Below are 19672 nucleotides of genomic sequence, written 5' to 3'. Positions count from 1 at the left end.
CGAGAAAAATATCTGTCTATGCAGCTATCTGCCATAATTTAGGATGTTCTCTTTAGTTTAATGTGTGACTCCACTGTGTTAATTATGCCTCACCCCCTATTGAGACTAAGACAATGTGTGTAATTAAAGGAAAGTCAGGTAATGCAACTGGCCAACCTGCAAGCTGGCGACCTTGAGATCCTACCTGACAAATCTCCAAACAAAGTAAGGAAGAGGCTTTACATCTTTCTTGTGGAGAGTTGAATAAATGTGTTTGAAATAAAATGTGTATTTGGTGCCCTGGTAGCTTACCTGGTTGTCACCCATGTAACGCGTGGCCCATGTTCAGATCCGACCCATTGGCTCTTGCTGCACATCGTCCCCCTTTCATTATTCAGCTTTTTGATAATAAAGATCAGGCAATCCCCCCAAAAAAATCTTTTAAAAACTTTGTAAAAGTTCAGTCTCTTCAGAGTTCATGTTTCTGTCTTCAGGCGACAATGTTATCGTGGCACCTGGAATTTCACTGGAGATCTCCTGACTGGGGGTGGATCGCACCAAGTATACCGCTACCTTGGCTCTTGACCATCCCCCTCGTGCAATGAGGCTGTGGTTTGGACTGTGTTTAAGGACACAATAAAAGTCAGCAAAGACGTGGTGAGTTTTTTTTTTTCTGGGGTGTCTTAAGTACACGGCCCAATCAGCACAGTTGCTAACAGTGCTCACATCTTGTTTCCAGATTGACTCTTCAGCAAAAAAGTACATGTCTCCGACAGCACATCACCTTTTGATGCAAGTCTACAGAGACATCCAGCCAGCTCAACGTGTCACAACCCAGGCTGCCAGCTCTACCTCCAAAGCCTGATACTCTCTGGCTCTGATGGCTCTGAGCCTGGTTTTGGGAGTTCTTAGGGCATGAAAGGTGGTGGTGTCTCAGCAATTATGTGTTGCTGGTAAATCTCTGGCAATGAAAGTACACCTTTTGCCTTAATCTGATCCCCCTTCATGTGGTTTGTTTGACTGTGTCCACATTGTTAATACGTAAACATACAAGTATATAATACAAGTATGCAATGAACTACTCATTCTTAGTCCCCTAAATCCAGAATGTAAGATTTCGGGGACACGTAAGATCACAACCAAGCAAAACTGAGCCTATCATAGTACCTACAACACAAGAATTCAGAATGTTGTATTGAGAAGTGAAGCACAACTCATTGTCTGTTTCTGCGCTGTCAAAGCTGCATTCAGGTGCCTAAAAAAAGATATGCACAAGCAATAAGTTCACTGGGTAGTAATGGTTTTTGCATTACAATCTGCCGCCATGTATCTGTCTAGAGACTGTGCAAGTCTGTACAAACAAAAGTCGCAGAATAGGATTTCATAATCAATAATGTGTTTGTGTTTTTATATTCCCTTATTTTAGACCCTGATTTGCTTTTATTTTTGTCCTCGTCAGTGCAGATAATGTTAGCAGATGAAATGTAGCCGTGTTGCAAAGCAGAACGCTCATTCAGTGGATGTGATGAAGATATGACGTGTCATTCATTTGAATGAACAACTACATTTATTACAATAATATGAATTACATTTTTCCTTGAGTGCCAGTTTCCAGAATGCACTCTGTTGCACTATTTGCACATGTAACAGAGCTGTGACCTCAGGTATTGTGTCAATCTCTTTTCTTCATTCATATTTACTTTAATAATTTGGCAATACATGTGTCAGAATGCTTTAAATAAATATTCAAAAATTGTGGGAAATTTCTATTGAGCAAACTTTTTTTCTTCTTTAAAAAAAAAAAATTGCATTGTGTTACGAATTTTATCTCAATTGTTGCACCTGGACTGAACTTGAACCAAACACTTGAGGCGTGGTTATTGAGAGGACTTCACTTTATAGTTCGCCAAATGTTATCTGTCATAAAAGCCTGTTGTATTTATAAAACCAGGTGTACTTTCCTTCAAATATCACACTTTTATTTTTGTTTTGTTACCTCAGTTGAATTTTAGTCAGTAATGCTAAACAACAAACTAGAACATTCTTTGATAGAGGGCTTTTCATTATAATCCTTTACTCCATGAGCATCTGATCATGCGCTAGAGTTCAAATGTTTAATTCTAAATCGCTTATCTTCTCCATCAGTGACGTCTGTGAGGATGCAAGTGTTACTCATTCCTCAGCAATTCAGAGCTTATCTAGACATTTCCCACTTGAAGAACAATATAAATACTACTATGCAACATGTAACTCACTTGAATAATTTAAAACAATAGATTTTATGGTTTACTAGATGACAATTAATTTATACCATGTTAAAAAAAAACAAAGGTAAAGATATGATCATAGTAATGGATTCAACATATCTCATAACCCCCTTTTTAGTTACTTAAACATTTTCCACACATACCAATGCATTACAGTAACTACAATAGACCTAAACTGAGAAAATAACTTTACATTTTTTTATTCCCTAAACACACAACGGCTACTTTTGTGCAATAATTTTTCACTTTTTAAGTCGTCAACATATCTCATACCCTGGCCCCCAGCCTGCTTAGTTACGACAGCTTGGTTCAGTCTTCCGTTCTGCAGCACCCAGTAAAGGTTGTCCTTGAAGAAGTAGGCATCTCCAAAAAGCGGCAGCAGCAGGATTCAGTGATTTCTAATTTAAGAGCTGTTCTTTTTCCATTGCTTGAACACTTCATACCATCCATACCAAAATGTCATTACCCTTAAAAAACCTCAGTAGTTTTGTTTATTAACTAGCACTCGTGCCAGAAACTCATCACATATTTATGCCTATGACATAACACAATGGCCCTCATTTATCAAGCTAACGTAGAAACCAGCACAGATATGAGTGCAGAAATCCCCTTACGACAGGCTTCACGTGTGATTCATGAACTGTTTGTATCACACCAATCAGAGCGTAAGAATGGCCGTACATTGATGAATGCAGCATCTGGAAACAATCGTAATTTAAATATCACGCTCCAATATATTCTTGGTTTAAAGGCCTCGCCCCTACTGTAGAGGGTTTACACCAACGTTACGTTCTGGGCAGTAACCCGGATGCAAGGCCATTTTGGAGATACTCAGTGTAAACAACTGAACAGAGTACAGTAGAGTATTGTGCATTTGGAAACACTTTAAGTGAATGTAGCCACGTCTAAACAACAGAAAAGCATCCAAGATGCAATAGGGAAGGACTTGGACCACAAGAAAAGGCGCGATATTTCGAGAAATTAGTTCATTGTTGGCTCTCTCTTCTTAGATCCATGATGAACCAGTGATTCTTCCTTCATTCTTCCTTCCTACATTGTCCTTTTGGACAATGTACAAAATGATTTTGGAGATTTTAAAGTACATTTTATTTTTGTAAAACTTCTCTATGTTCTGCATCCCTGATGGTTACCATTAAAAAAGAAGACCTCTCCCCTGATATTTGCGACTGCGTCAAAGCCTCCCTGACAGCGCTCATAGAAGAAGGGGTCAGAACTGGAACAGAAAAAGTTAAAACTTTTAAATAAAGACTCACTAGAGGAAAAACCAAACTGTCAAACTTTACAAGGAAGGAAACTGCAACTGTATTTTTTTGGCCATCTTGATTGGCTTTTTGTTACCTTTAACATCCTTCATTGAGCTATAATGTAATTCACTTGCAAATAACAATTAACATTTAAGAATTTTGTTTAACCTTTACTTACTGTAATACAAACTATCATCACCAGTGTTGGGCAAGTTACTTTTAAAAAGTAATTAGTTACAGTTTCTAGTTACTGCTGCCAGAAAGTAACAAAAGTAGTTACAAATTATAAAAGTAAGTGGTTACTTCAGAAAGAAACTATTGCGTTACTTTCAAGTACATTTTAAAATATTTAAATGTGACCCCACCTCCACCCTTCTTTAACGGAACTTACAATACATGTGCATGTTCAATTTTGTATGATTTTCTGAATATTATGAAATGGATACTTACTACAATACATTATTAACGGAAACCTTTGAATTTTTCCAACACTGCCTGCAGCTTCAATTATATCTTGTGTTTCTTTTCTTTATGCCTGTTATGCAAATACTGTAGATATTACTAAGATTGTGTGACTTTGGATAAAAATAACAAAAAACAGTACACTTCCCCAACAACCTTCCTCTGTTAAGGTATTTAATAACATTGTTGGCATTAAAACCAAACATACTTTGGTGTAATTCAAATCTTTTTGGCATCTGATGTAACGGCTGTCATTTTTTACAAATGTAAGAGGGAAAAGCAGAAACTGAGAATGATACACTAAGCTTGATGATTCATACAGGGATGATATAAAGCCACAATGTAACATGCATGACAGGAAACACACCTCCATGTGAGGTCTGTCTTGTGCCACACATATCTTTTCCTCCACCTCTTCCTCCTCAGCATATCCTCATTACCAACAATATCAGCCAGAGAGCATCTTGGCGTGGACATGAGTTTGAGGGTTTTATTGTCTTATAGAGAAGTTGATCACATAAACTGTATGCTGAAACTAAAGAGCAGATTAGAAAAGTTGACCTCTTGTGGCCCAAGGTATGTGAAATCTCACATTGTCCTGGCAGTTTCATGTTGAGAGGTTGTAACTGAGCACCCCCGTTTGTGGACTACGCCAAATCTCTGCATGACACGAATGGCTTTCTCATTCCTGTCTTTAGTCTGCAGTTGACTTGTGCGTGGGTCAGAAGGAACAAGGTAGCCATACCTGCTCAACCAATCCTGCACAGAAAACAAGGAAACCATTTCTCAGAAATGATAACACAGCATAGGATGAGGGCCATAACCTTCACCATTAACACTCCTAACCAAAGTGAATCAACAGTAGCTCTGAAATCCATCTCTAACACAAGTTCAATTCAATTTCAATTGAATCCCAACAGGAGTTATCTCTGGACACTTTACAGAAAGTAGAACAAAATCTATATTTTACAAAGACCCAACAATTTCCCATGAGCAAGTAGTGCGACAGTGATAAGGAAAAATGCCCTTTTTAAAGGCAGAAATCTCAGACAGACTCTGGCTCTTGGTGGGCGGCCATCTGCCGCTACCAGTATCTAATTTGCCAGGCCTAACCACTAGGGAGCAAGCCTAGCATATATAATAGCAACAACAATAATAACAATAATGATAGCAATAGTAATAATATTTATACATGTAGATGGCGCCGCGTCAGTGGATGGTGCCACCCGAGGCACATCAGTGTGAAGGAGCAACTCTGTACCAGAGACTTGGAGCTGTTAGCGGTTAGCATGCGGCCATGCTACCTCCCGAGGGAGTTCTCACAGCTTATTGCTGTGACCGTGTACATCCCCCCCCCTCGGCGGTCGCTGCTGCAGCTACAGATCAGATTAACGCTGTCGTCTCTCAACTTCAAAACCACCACCCCCATTCCCTCCTCCTCATCTCCGGGGACTTCAATCATGCTTCCCTGTCCTCTGCTCTCCCCACATTCACTCTGCATTTTAAATGCCACACCAGGGGCATCACAACTTTGGATTTACTGTATGCAAACATCAAATATGCATACACCTCATCCCTCCCCCCCACTCGGCCGCTCAGATCACAACCTCGTCCATCTGGTCACAGACTACTCTCCTTTGGTGTCCAAACAACAACCTGTGAAAAGGTTTGTGAAGCAGTGGTTTGAGGAGGTCAGTGATAGGCTCAGAGACTGCTTTGAAACTACAGACTGGGAAGCACTCTGCAGCCCCCATGGCACCGACATTGACAGCATGACCCAATGCATCACTAACCATATTAACTTCTGTGTTGAGAACACTGTGCCTTCCAAGTTGGTTCAGTGTTTTCCCAACAACAAACCCTGGGTGACCTCTGAGATTAAGGCCCTGCTGAATGAGAAGAAGAGGGTGTTTGCATCAGGGGACAGAGAGGAGCTGCGCAGAGTCCAGAAGGAACTCTGGCTCAGGATCATGAGGGGAAAGGTCATCCACGGGAGGAAATTAAAAAAAGAGTCTGGAACAGAACAACGCCAGGGACGTCCGGAGAGGGCTGCAAAACATCTCAGGCCATGGCAAAGCTGTGGGGAGAAACCAAGCCAGCGGAGACAAGGACTGGGCAGATGAGCTGAATCTGTTATGATTGTCAACTTTAGGAGGAAACATCCCACTTCTCACCGGTGAGCATCCAGGGATTGGACATTGAAGCTGTAGAGACTCAATAGACTGATCAGGAGAGCGAGCTCTGTCCTGAACTGAAATCTGGACCACGTAGAGAAAGTGGGGGAGAGAAGGATGTTAGCTAAACTGACAGCCATAATAGACAACACCTCTTACCCCCTACACAACACTGTGAGGTCCCTGAGCAGCTCCTTTAGCAGCAGACTGATACCCCCCAATATCATTTATATTATGGTTACCTGCTTTTGCTATATTATTTAATTACATATTCAATTGAATTTTAACGTAGTTTACTTACTTATACTGCAATATAGTTTTTTGTACTTTGGTAACTGCACTTCACAATACATTTTATTTGACGCCACTTTATATTTATTCTGTATCTTCTGCTCATTCTCTGTTGTTTGCTAATCTAATCTAATCTAATAATATCTCTAAATTTAATTTATTTAAATCTGATTTTGGTTCACCATTCTACCATTCATAAAGGATTTGTTCTGCAGCCCTTTTTCAGAAGGTAAGGCCAATTAGCCTACTATCTTTCTGAGTCAAATATTGGAAGCATTTGAGCAAAGATTTTGATATATTCATACAGAAAAGAGAAATGCTTTTATTTGACACTGTTTGCCAGAAATGACACAGAGAAAAGAAAGAAAGGGAAAAATAAAATAAAAGGGGGGATGCCATTTTTGAGTTTCTGTTGAATTTGGGTTTTGTTTACGATAAGAAATAACTAGGGAGCATATTTTTTCCAATGCTTTAGTTTATCATTCAAGATATACACAATTCTCTGCAAAACACACTTCTCTCCAGGTGTAATGTGGCAGTCCACAGCTTCACTGGAAGGAATTTTTACAGCTTTTACAGAATTAAAGGATGCATATCATGTTTTTTCTGCTATTAGCCCAGAGTGTTGTTGAGGAGCAGTCACTGGATGGATTATGAATTAAAGAGCTAAAAGACAAAGTCATGCTATATTGAGATGGATCAATAATCAGTCGGACATGGCCTAATTAACCTGTTTAGCTACCCAGAGGCCCCAGAATTTCTGTATGTCTTATTGTGGTCATTTCATGAAAGACAATCGGATTTCAGAAAAAGCATCATGTGTGTCACATTCTGCCTCTCTGTCCCTCCCTCCCTCCAGCCACAGTCCCACTTCCCCAAACCCGTTCATATCTATTCTCTTCCTGTCCACCAGATGCCCTCAGATTGTCTCCATGCTCCAGTCACCTGACTTCCTCATCCATCCACCTCTTCACCTGTTTCCAATTTCCCTCGTCAGCCCTGCAGTATGTAACCAGCCCATATCCACTCGCTCCCTTTCAGATCATCAAAGTTGTCATGTGTTTCTTCCTTTTGCTTGCTCGCTTCTGTTATCTGGAACCTGGAATCCAACCTTTGTTACATACCTGTTTGGAAATGCTGCCTGATCTTTTGGTCTGTGGATTTCCTAAGTCCTTTTTTGAATTTATTTGCCTTTATAGACTGGCTTCCTGGTTTTGACCCTTACCTGCCTCCTGATTCCTGGACCTGTTTGTAAGTCCTACCTGCGTTGTCTGTGTTTGGGTCAATCCTGCATTTCCTGAGTCTTAAATTATGTAATGATGCAGTAGTCCGTTGTGTCTGATGAAAATTCCCAAACTAAGAAGCGCAAAATCAAATTACTAAAGCGGAACTGAGTCACAGTGAACCCAAGGCTTTTGGGTTGTGGGGTCGATTTTGCTCAGCTGGTCATCTAGCCTTGCAGCCAGGCATTAATGTTCCCTGAATTTGAACTACAGATTTTACAAACCCATTATATTGGGTTCCCATATCTCTTCACTGGCCTCCCCCAGATTATCTGTCACCTTTTGACTAAAACTGCCACCACAGTATCCTGCCTTCCCGCTTTTGAGTCTAGATGACTTTGCAGACCTAAGGCCCGTACTACAGATCAAGATCAACATGCCCTGGATTTCTTTCAGTTACCTGGCTTTACTAACCCTAACCACCTCTGTCCTGCATAAACCATGTCATGACAGGGGTCATCAACTTGTTTAAACAACCCAGGGTTTCCCAATTAAGAGGTGAGCATTTTCACATAAAAGAGGAAATGTTTTTACAGCGTGACCAATTGCCAAAATCTACCAAAGACTCATATTTTACATAAAAAGGCCAAACTAGAATTGTACAGTATTCTGAAAACACAGTTTTGCAAGCAAAATGCAAGACTTTCTTCCTGCTTCCTAAATCAGGAATAAAAGCTAGCAAAAAGCACACTGTAAGTAAATTATGTTGCTTCAAAGTCCTTTTCTAATCAGAAAGGCAAAAGATCTAACCATAATTACACTTTTGCATTCCATAAACTGTTGCCTAGCATATTATTTCAGTTGCAACCCTGGCAGTGGGACGTGATTGTGAGAGCCAATATAAAAACATAATTGAAACAATGTGCGCATTGGCAACACACAGCGCAAACCAACAAAGATACGTTATTCCCTCCACTGAAAAATTATGTAGGCTAATTTCATAAAGATACAATCATGGAATGTGACCGGAGTTGTCTCTCTAAATGTTTTAACTTATGAGTGCACCTCTCCGCACCAAGCTCCACCGGATGTCCTAAGCTCTTGAGCAGGTTAGGTGTTCCGCATAAGTTACCATGGCAATTGAACCCGGGAACAACTGATTCACCGTTGTGATACAGGAAAACCCTGGGTTGAACTTGAAGTTACCTCTAATGTCAAATCTTGCTTCGTAGTACAGGCCTCAGCTTTTGGCTTCTATCACTACAGTTGCATAGTTTTGGCCTGCTATTGCCTCCATGTTTTGAGTCAGAAGCCCTGTATTCAGTTTGACGGCCTCGCCCACCTGTCGTGCTGCAGAAAAGCCCTTTAAACAGGGCTCTAAATGAATGTAAATAAGGTCTACTGGAAATAAATGGTTACTGATCTACAAAATCATGTTTTATTACAAGTTTTTTGTTGTCTTTGGGTTGGAACAATTAGTTTGTCTAAGAAAATGTTTGCATTTGTTTTATAGATACTTTTATCTCCATGTTCATTGAAATCTGCTTTTTTAATACTTAAGTTTTTGTTGTGAATTGCTCTAGAGTACTTTGGACTTTTGAAATGTTTTTGTATTTTACAGAAGCTCAGGTCTGACAATGTATTTTATTAAGACAACTGTACCTTTCTTTTCTAACAACTTTGCACAAAGAAATGGACCCTTGTTAACTTGTAGCATAACAGACATGGCATCCCTGGCCAAAAAAAACGGAGCATAAAATGTTTTCTCAAATTGGTGTTTCATGCAACTGAACACTAAAAATTACATGTTCATTAAAATGAGCCCAAATCAAGACCTAATTTAAGTTAAAAGCTAAAAGTCTAGTTTGCACTTCATTTGGATAATGAAATGACCATTTCATTTTTAATAACGTACTAATTATAGGACCTTTATGCTTTGGAATACGCAGAAAGTGATTTTATTTTTTTACAATTGACAAATTGTGAATTTTAAACCTGACAATGAATGTGAATTTGTATTTTTGGTTGCACTTTACATTAAGGTACACCTAACTTGCTATAAATATGTAGTAATTAGGTTATTGAGAGAACTCTTGCTTAGTAGCTTTTGAACATGGTCATGCAGAATAATGCATTGAAGGATTATAAAATGCATACTAATAACCAACTAGTTAATGGAGATGTGGACCTTACTATAAAGTGTTAAAAACATTTGGTAAATTAAACTTTAATCTTGTCTTAAATCATATCAATTTGATCAGAACAATCTATTTTAATTTTGGCACTTATGGACTGCCAAACTGTGTAGCCTATACAAAACTACAGAGATGGCAAAAGTACTCGCTTCTGGTACAGATATTTGTTTAAAAAAATACTCTAGAAGTACTGATTTAACTTCTTTACTCAGGAAAAATTAAAATACTGGTTTGGAAATTTACTTAAAGTGTAAAAGTGGCCTTGCGAATGAAATCTTTTTTTTTTTAATGCAAAGCTACGCATGTTACTAGATATAATGAGGCCTAAAACATCAATGATTATTGTTACAGAAACTGGGACTCCAGGAAAATAAGATCCTGGTTGAGTAGCAAGATATGAATTAAATTGTGGTTCTCTAAAAATTCAAAGATCCAGTTTCTCTTTTTAAATCTTTCTGGCTGGCTGGAAAAATATGAAGGTAAATATGGTGCAAACCGTGAGTGCGTAGAGGCGATGTGAGCACTTGTAGAATATGATTTGAGAGCTTGTAACTTCAATCACTTTTCCAGGACAACCACAACTCAGTGATTACAACCTCTCGAATCTGTTGCTATGTGCTCTCTCGCATCACACAGCAGCGAGTCTGCGCTCTCGACTTTTGCAACACTTCCTGCGATACATTTCGTGTAAAACTAATTTGTGCTTGAAGCTGTGAGAGCAGAGGGGGGTGGGGCGAGATAAGCCAATCACCAATCAGAAGACAAAGCGCGCTTTTCTGTTCATGTCGGCAAGGATCCATATGGCCCAACAAGCCAGGGTAAGTTTATTTCAAAAGCTTTGTTTAGGTAAACCTACTTACGTAATGTTACTGTGATTAATTAGTGTAAAAAAATGATGCCACAGACGCCTCACGTTCATAGTAACGTCACTGAGTTATATTTATTGTTTGCGTCATCAATACAGATTTCAGTCTTATTGGATGGTAATATAGGCTACACCGAATTCTCACAGAATCGCACTTTAATTCATATCTTGCTACTCAGTCAGAATCTTATTAACCTGGAGTCCCAGTTTCTGGCACATTAAAATGTGATATTGTAGGCTTATTGGCAGATATACATTTAAAATATAGCCAATGGCGTATAAAGAGCCTTTTTTTTCCATGTCCACTGAAGTTTCTCAGCGTGGACTCTAGTAACGTGTGTGTGTGTGTGTGTGTGTGGTCCAGGGAGCTTTATATAAAAAATGAATGTCATTTGCAAGGCTAATTTTACTTAAATACTTTAAGTAAATTTCCAAGCCTGTACTTGGTTAATTTTACTTAAGTAAAGAAGGTAAATCAGTACTTTTACCAGAGTATTTTTTAACACAAGTATCTGTACTTCTACTTGAGTATGGAAAGTGAGCACTTTTGCCGTGTTTGTGTGTCACTATGCCTTTGTGTCACATACCTTGTTTGTTTATTACAACACATTGTTTTTTTGCACTAAGGAGTTGTTTGTCACTCCTTCCATATACCATGATTTAATCCACGTGCTACACGCCTTCCCACAATGAGCTAATTTAATAAGTGCATTTACGATTAACAGATGTAATTTTATATCCTGCGCTGTGGGATATGATTGACCTGTTCAGTAAAATCTCATGTTGGTTAACAATAGACAGCTTACTGACCAGTTCTCTACTGAAGCTCTAGACCAATTTCACACACTGTATGGGGCCATCAAAATAATACCTCAAATTGAAAATACACTTACAAGAAAGTATTGAACATATAATGGAGTAAGCATTTAAATCTATAGAAAGATGGATACATTTATTGTATTTGTTCAAGCAAAACTTGCAGTATAATATAGGCTAGAGCATAATGCTGACTAGTACATTGCAAACATACTAAATTGTATAAAATTGAGTTGGATATTAGCCTACAATAACTGTAGGGCAGCCTAAAGCTGTTATACAGTCTTTTTTTCCATAAGAGGCTGATACATATTGCTAATATGTTGGATTCATTTTAAGATATTTTAATAAACTTTCAAAACATCATTTGGAGGCCCCACTGCAGTAGCTCTGAGGATCCCCTAGGGGCCCCGGATCCCATGTTTATTATTTCTGCTTTAGTGCATTTTAAAGCGAACAGAGACCCCCATTTTCATAAGGACCAGAAAAATTTGATTTTTAAATAAAATTAAACTAATTTTGTAGTCTGCACTTCTTGGTATGACAAAACAAAGCAGACTGAAATGGATGGTAGGACTATCCTCGGTGACTAAACCAGTAATTCAGTTTCCTCGTAGCTGATGCCAACCCCAGAACAGGGACTTTTTTTTTGACATGAGGAAGAGTGACCAGGAACCAGTGACCATAAACAGATGTTTAACATTTTTAAAATCTTAGCGGTGATGATTGGTCAGAATGACTTTGCAACTTACACATTAGACAGATAGCAGATCAAGAACAAAAAAGCCTAACAAATTCAAGTCATATCAATTTTATTTTTACAACTTTATGTTACAAATCAGTTGCCACTCTGACACAGCTCTTTGTAAAGGGGGGGAGGGTTGTTCAAGATGGCTCTGATTTTTCTCTTGTCCTCTTCTCCGCCACTGCCGCCACACTGTCCAGTTCCAACGGGGTCCCCATGCTGACCTTATGTAACAGCTTGTTGAGTCTGCTGGCCTCCCTACCTTGATAGCACCACCCCAGCACACTGAAGAATCGGAGTCTCCTCAGAGAGAACAGTCTACTGTCTCTTCCTGAAAAGGGCATCATTGGAATGGGACCTATTCTTGTGTTTTTGGACCCCAAGCTGCTTGTTTGACTCCAGCCTCTTCACTTTTTCCCGCTGAATGGGAACAAGGACAGGGGGCCTCCTTACCCCCCTGGTAGTCACAGATGGCAAAAGTGTTCACCTCCCGTACTCAAGTAGAAGTCCAGGTACTTGTGTTAAAAAAATACTCTGGTAGAAGTACTGATTTCCCTTAACTCAACTAAAAGTAACAAAGTACAGGCTTGGGAAATTTACTTAAAGTATTAAAGTAAAAGTAGCCTTGCGAATGACCACACATGTTACTAGAGTACATGCTGAGAAACTTTAGTGGACATGGAAAAAAAGGCTCTTTATACGCCATTGGCTACATTTTAAATGTGTATCTGCCAATAGGCCTACAAAATCACCTTTTAATGTGCCAAAAACTGGGACTCCAAGTTAATATGATTCTGACTGAGTAAGATATGAAAAAGTGTGATTCTGTGTATATTACATTTTGAAACTAGTTACTGAGGTCTAGGTTAGGACTGTATTTAAAGCTGATTCTGGTTTCCAACTCGGCCCAGGTGTGTTTGTTAAAACACATCTGTTTTGATGCTTAGTTACAATCGAGCAACAGTACACACATGGGCGTGGCTTTGCTATACCTGTGTTTGTGTGGTTCAGCAAGAAATAAATAGCATTGTATTAATTACATTATCTTAATGCCGTGTAACTTTAGCATGGAAATAATGCACCTAAAATACATACGTGAGGGAGGGCGTTCAACAATCTCCATTATATTGAATCAACGGCCAGGTGTAACCTAGCTAACAGGTGAAGCACACAAGCAACAAAATCACTAGCCAACTTAATTAAAATATACAAGAAATATAGACCAATACAACAGGCTTAAATGAACTGACAACATAAGTTATATGACTTACAGTTCTCAAAGTCTCAGCTGATTATCCACCGGACAGCTAGTCTCTTTATTTTCCTCTCATTTTTTCTCAGTGTAGCTGCTGCTCGCGGTGAGGCGAGTGTCTGCACTATTCTCCGACGTGCACTCACAATCACACCTGTTGGACAACCTTTCGTACCAAACTAAAGTAACCAGCCAATTTTTAAAAATGTAAGGAGTAGAAAGTACCGATATTCGTGTTTAAAAAGTAAAGAGTAAAATTAAAATTCCCACTAAATAAGTTGCCTAGTAAAGTTAAAATTTATGAAAAATCTAATTGAGTACAGTAACGAAGTATTTGTACTTTGTTACTTCCCATCTCTACTGGTAGTACATCCCCATGTCTGGTCATGGAGCTTCCTCTGTGCTTGTACTTGTGGCCCAGTACTTGTACGTGTACCAACAATGGAGGAGTACCAGAAAACTTTATGGAGGTGGCAACAGCACAAATTTATAATACTAAAAATGTTTATAAAAATAATACCTTCTCATTGATTTCCTTTTGAAATATCCATACATACAGTATATTAGCTATGCAGTATGATACATGCGAAAGCGAGGCATTAGTTCTAGGTAAATTCTGACAGAAATACTGGCGGATTTATACTTGTAGTGAACCATGGTAGGTGTTCTCCAGCAGTGTAGCAAATCTCCTCCCTTAACTTCTCCCCCTGCCCAGGTGCATTATAAAATGCCTCAGCTGGCTTGGTCTTTTGCTGATCCCTAGTGGTGGTTCCCTGCTGAAGGTGGTAAGTAGGGTTCCCATTTTTAGGTTTTCTTATTGATTTAAAATCGTCTCCTTTAACTAACCTGTGCCTTTTTGTGTTTTAGGTTCACCTGTTGCTGTCCTGTTTTACTCTGTTCTTTTTGTTAAGGGTACTTTTCTGTTTCTTTAGTTTATTAAGTTTGTTTAATTTGAATACATTTCTGTTTTGCTTCAGTGTATATTCTGAGATTGTTTTGTTGTTCAGTGACGGGGTTGTTACTGAACAACAAAGTCTGCCCCCACCTAAGCACCAGCCCACTGATGTGAGTTCTAATATAGTTAGAGCATTGTTAGTAGTTTGTCTAGATCATTGTTAATAAAAACATTTTATTTTCTCTACTGTCTCTGCCTCCTCAGTTTTCGACTGTGTCCTTATTCAAATTGTTTTTTATATCCTGGGGTGCAATTCCCTAGGTGGCATTGTCTGTTCCTAAGTTCGTTTCCCTCCTTCTAGCATACCATATTTAAGGATAAAAATCGATTGATTATCCGCTCCCGCCACACTGTCTTGAGTCATAGGTCAAACATTTAGTGATTATGACTCTAAAAAAAAAAAAAAAAAAAACTCTCCCTCAGAGTAAAGAACCTATACAGGCGGTTTCTGAGCAGCTAGAGGATGGGCTGAGCAAATAAAAAGAATGACGAGAGGCTCCACAAACGGAGAAGAGAACAGGTGCGTCAAAGGTAGGACACTCTGCTCCTCAGATCATAGCTGTGGCCGAAAGACCTATTGTCTAAAACGGACTTTTTTTGCACAATATGGGTCTCTGATTTCTTTCCAGTAGCATTTTCAAATTTTTCATACGTTTGAGATTATTTCAATTATTGTAAAAAGTGCAAATTATATTTAGAATGTGTGCGTAATTGGTTCATTTGGCGTTCAAAGTGTCAATTTGAAATCTACTCAAAATTAACACGTTGATTGTATTCTCGTATTCAGACATGTGTATGGCTGTAGTTAGGTTTCTTGTCAAAGGTTTAATGTGGGTGCTCATTTGTATTGGTGAAAAAAATGGTGAGTTTGTTTGTTTTAAGATGAACTGGATTGTAACTGCGGTAGCTGTGTGCGTCTTTGTGCCAAGCGCCCACTGTCAGTCAAATCGTGTCGGTAGGTATTGGAACTTTTTTGTTTATCTATAATCTACATTACTCTCTGGATTAACAGTGTGTTTCTTTGTAGATTTTTTTGTCATGAATGAGAATAAATAATGCGTTGTTTTTTCTCCAGCCTGGTGTTATCATGAGCCAGGCTGTGGTGAGTATAATCTCATTTATCTCTAAATGGCCACATTATCATGTTAACATCTTCACCGCTGCTACTCTGCACCTAGCCTACATAAAGTCTCGTTTCTATTTATAGATCAAACGACGTGGCCAACAATTCCTGGTGGGCACTGCAATGGCAGCCGCCAGTCGCCCATTAACATCGTCTCAGCATCTGCCCAAGTTAACTCCAATCTGACTGAATTCACCTTTCACAACTACAACAGCAAATCCACAATGAAAACGATCAGAAACTCTGGCTACACAGGTGAGGAGTGGGTTGCGGACAGAAACCCCATTAAATGATGTCAGATGCTTTACTTGTATTTGGTTATGGAGGAAGAAAATATTAAGGTTTTATATAATTTTCTTTGGACTTATAATATTCTTGAGGCTTAAAAATACCATTCTGAAATTTTGGGGTTTTGACTTACTGGTCCATTCTGTTTTTCCAACCTTTTCCAGTCAGAGTCTACCTCGACAGTGGTGTGAGGATTTCAGGAGGAGATCTGTCCGAGGACTACGACAGCCTGCAGTTCCACTTGCACTGGGGTAATGGCACCTCTGTCCCCGGCTCTGAGCACACCGTGGATGGCAAGCGCTATCCCATGGAGGTAGACGTTGTTTCATGATAGGCTATAAGTTAGTTTTGCCGGTATTAAATTCATATTTAATATTTGGTAATACTTTAGAAGAGAGCCTACAGGATAATCACCTGACACCTATGTGTAATATCGTCATGAATAAAGATATTGATACTTAATGGATTCTACTGCTACTTAATAAAGGCCCTTAACGCAGGTGTTTTCACCTTCACCTTCAACATGAACAGAGGTCTAATCATTTGTTTGGTTGTTTTGTATTTAAATGTAGGACTTACCCAGTAAGTGGTTGCTTATTACCCTTTAATTATTATAAAATCTTACCAAATGTTTTTTTCTTTACTTAACTCCCCCAGTTACACATTGTAAACAGCAAGGCATCCTATAATCGGAACACATCTCAGGCTTTTGCAGACTCTACTGGACTTGCTGCTCTTGGTTTCTTGATTGAAGTGAGAAAAGATGCATTTCAAAGTTTTGTAACACCAAAATACTTTTAATTTAGCAATTTCAAATCCCATTGCTATACGTTTGGTTCACTTCTTTACCTAAGTTTTTGTAAAATGTCAAATGCTACCTTAAAAAAATTCATAATTCACTTTTCATCCTATTTCTGTTAATTCAGCTGTCGGCTTGCATGATTTGGAATGTTCTCTTTAGTTTAATGTGTGACTCCACTGTTTGTTTATTCCTCACCCTCCCATTGAGACTAATGACAATGTGTGTAATTTACAGGAAATGTCAGGTAATGCAACTGGCCAACCTGCAAGCTGGCGCACCTTGAGCTCCTACCTGACAAACATCCCAAACAGCGGTAAGGAGAGACTTTACTCTTTTCTTGTGGAGAAGCTGATCCAATGTGTTTGAATTAATGTGTGTTGGGTGCCCTGGTAGCTCACCTGGTTGAGCATGCGCCCCATGTACTAAGGCTCAGTCTTTAACACAGTGGCCCCGGTTCAAGTCTAACACAAAGCCCTTGCTGCACATTGTCCACCCTCTCTCTCCCCTTTCCTTTCTTTAGGCTATCTTATTAATAAGACATCTTTTTTTATGTGTAAAAGTTCCAGTCTCTTCAGAGTTCATGTTTCTGTCTTTAGGCGACAATGTTACCGTGGCACCTGGAATTTCACTGGACGATCTCCTGACCGGGGTGGATCGCACCAAGTATTACCGCTACCTTGGCTCTTTGACCAACCCCTTGTGCCATGAGGCTGTGGTTTGGACGGTGTTTAAGGACACAATAAAAGTCAGCAAAGACGTGGTGAGTTGTTTCTTTCCTGGTGTGTCTTTAAGTACAATGGCCAGGACCAATTAGCACAATTGCTCTGACAGTGCTCCACATCTTGTTTCCAGATTGACCTCTTCAGCAAAACAGTACACTTCTCCAATAGTACATCCCCTTTTATGATCAATGTCTACAGAGACATCCAGCCAGCTCAACGTGTCACAACACAGGCTGCCAGCTCTACCTCCAAAGCCTGCTACTCTCTGGCTCTGATGGCTCTGAGCCTGGTTCTTGGGAGTTCTTAGGGCCATGAAAGACGGTGATGTCTCAGCAACTTATGTTGTTGCTGGTAAATCTCTTTGCAATGAAAGTACACCTTTTGCCTTAATCTGTCCTCTCCCCCTTCATGTGGTTTCTGACTGTGTCCACATTGTTAATACATTAAGTATACAATGAACTACTCATTCTTAGTCCCCTACATTCTGAATGTAGGATTCCATATGCACATAAGATAACAACTAAGCAAAACTGAGCCTACCACAAGTACTTGCAAAATCGATCTATGCATTAATAATGTTAACATGTGATGATGTCTGCCTCACTATGATGTGGTATTCCATCATAAAGTTTTTGTAAACAATTCATTGTTAGTTTTAATCAGTTGTATGCATGATTGCACATCTTTCTTAATAGATTTAGGTTGGACATGATTCACACTAGAATTTAAAATGTTGTATTTAGAATTGAAGCACAGCTCATTCTGTTTACTTGCTGTCAAAGCTGCATTCAGGTGCATGACATAAGATGTGCACATGCACTAAGTTCCCTGGGTAGTAATGGTAGTTTAGAATTTCGGAAACGTAATTTTGAGGAAGCATTTAGCATTACAATTTGGTCCCTATTGTTGCACCTGGACTGAACTTGAACCTGACACTTGAGGTGTGGTTATCGAGAATACTTGACAGTTCACAAAACATTACATGGCATAAAAGCCTTTTGTACTTATCAAACCAGGTGTACTTTACTTCAGAGATTACACTTCAGTGTTTTGTGTTACTTCATTTGAATTTTAGTGTCCGTCATCAAACTAAAACATTCCTTGATAGAGGGCTTTTTATTCTTTATCCTTTACTCCATTAGCATCTGATCATGCGTTTAGAGTTCAGCTGTTCAGATGTAGCATGATCAAACTTTTTTTCATGAATCCCTTATCTTTATAATTGATGTCTGTGAGTATGAAGTGTATCTCATTCCTCAGCAACTTAGACCTTATCTAACCTTTCCCACTTGACAAACAAAATAAATACTCCTATGCAACCTGTAACTCACTTGAATACTTTGAATGTGCTTTGAACTAAGATTTGATGGTTAACTAGATGACAATTAATTGATTCCATGTTAAAAAAATATGAAGGCCTTTGAAGTTATCATGCACAATTTTTCATATCAGTTTGAAGCAAAGTATCTCATTTTCACATTTAAATGTTAACCAGGAGTTTATTGTAGGAGCAGAGCTGCTAGTTTTTGCATAAATCCATCTCAACCAGTGAGTCAGAAGATAAATGTGAACCAACACTGAGGAACCGTAGACTCTCGTTCATCAGGCTAAACAACATTTTTTTTTTTCATTGTACTTCTGACCTGCTGTAACTCTCAGATTAAATGTCACTAATATGAGAATGTCATGTCCCAGAGGATGTGGTGTTGCTAATGAAGATACCAACCAGTTGTCCAGGTTGGGTACAGGGCTGTAACTAAAGACTGACCAACATGTAATCTTTTAAAGATTTATCATGGCATGTAAGTCTTGAATAATGTGGATTCTGAAGGTGCTGGAATCAAGAAATTATTTTCAAAAACACACCACAAGAGGAAGGTAATATTAAGAACTAATTTTTTCTAATAGTCACTTAAAAATAGTCCAATCATACCAAAGCATTATAGTTACATTTGGCCTAACATGAGAAAAAACATCACAATTTAATTGAAAGCCCTAAACTCTACTACCTTTAAGAATGATTTACTGCATTACATCTGCACAGCTCCCTATCAAAAGGCTCACAGTGACGGACTCAAATAGAAATTAAAATTACGAATGAGAATAACATAACATGAAGGTAATTAAATTTGTGTAAAACAATTAAAATATGAAGAAAATGAAGCTTATATGTGCAACGTGGTCACAACGGCTACTTCTGTGCAGTAATTTGTCACTTTTTTAATCAAAATATCTCATAAACCTAGAC

General features: G+C 38.8%; 1 protein-coding gene and 1 long non-coding RNA gene across 7 annotated transcripts in view; one reads left to right on the top strand and one right to left on the bottom strand.

Annotated features, from left to right (window-relative positions):
* ca15b (carbonic anhydrase XVb) overlaps positions 1-17801 on the top strand; it is a 25817-nt gene extending 8016 nt beyond the window's left edge. For 3 of the 6 annotated variants that reach the window (XM_032502655.1, XM_032502657.1, XM_032502653.1), the window contains 6 exons: positions 15697-15867; positions 16065-16213; positions 16558-16653; positions 16937-17015; positions 17299-17462; positions 17555-17801. In XM_032502655.1, the coding sequence (XP_032358546.1) occupies positions 15697-15867; positions 16065-16213; positions 16558-16653; positions 16937-17015; positions 17299-17462; positions 17555-17731 (836 nt within the window). In that variant the 3' untranslated portion in view covers positions 17732-17801. Of the gene's footprint in view, positions 1-15003; positions 15021-15371; positions 15445-15564; positions 15592-15696; positions 15868-16064; positions 16214-16557; positions 16654-16936; positions 17016-17298; positions 17463-17554 lie in introns of those variants that run through there. The other 3 variants (XM_032502656.1, XM_032502654.1, XM_032502658.1) reach the window with 2 other exon arrangements.
* LOC116671416 (uncharacterized) lies at positions 982-17962 on the bottom strand. Its single transcript, XR_004327266.1, has 3 exons — positions 17847-17962; positions 17803-17809; positions 982-999 (listed from the first exon to the last, which is right to left on the bottom strand). It is a non-coding gene; the product is annotated as an uncharacterized LOC116671416 (long non-coding RNA).
* Between the last annotated feature and the right edge of the window lie 1710 nt (positions 17963-19672).

The sequence above is a fragment of the Etheostoma spectabile genome, chromosome 21 (assembly GCF_008692095.1).
Source record: "Etheostoma spectabile isolate EspeVRDwgs_2016 chromosome 21, UIUC_Espe_1.0, whole genome shotgun sequence".
Lineage (NCBI taxonomy): Eukaryota > Metazoa > Chordata > Actinopteri > Perciformes > Percidae > Etheostoma > Etheostoma spectabile.
The sequence above is the reverse complement of the archived record's forward strand: the minus strand, read 5'-3'. Positions and strand labels throughout refer to the sequence as shown.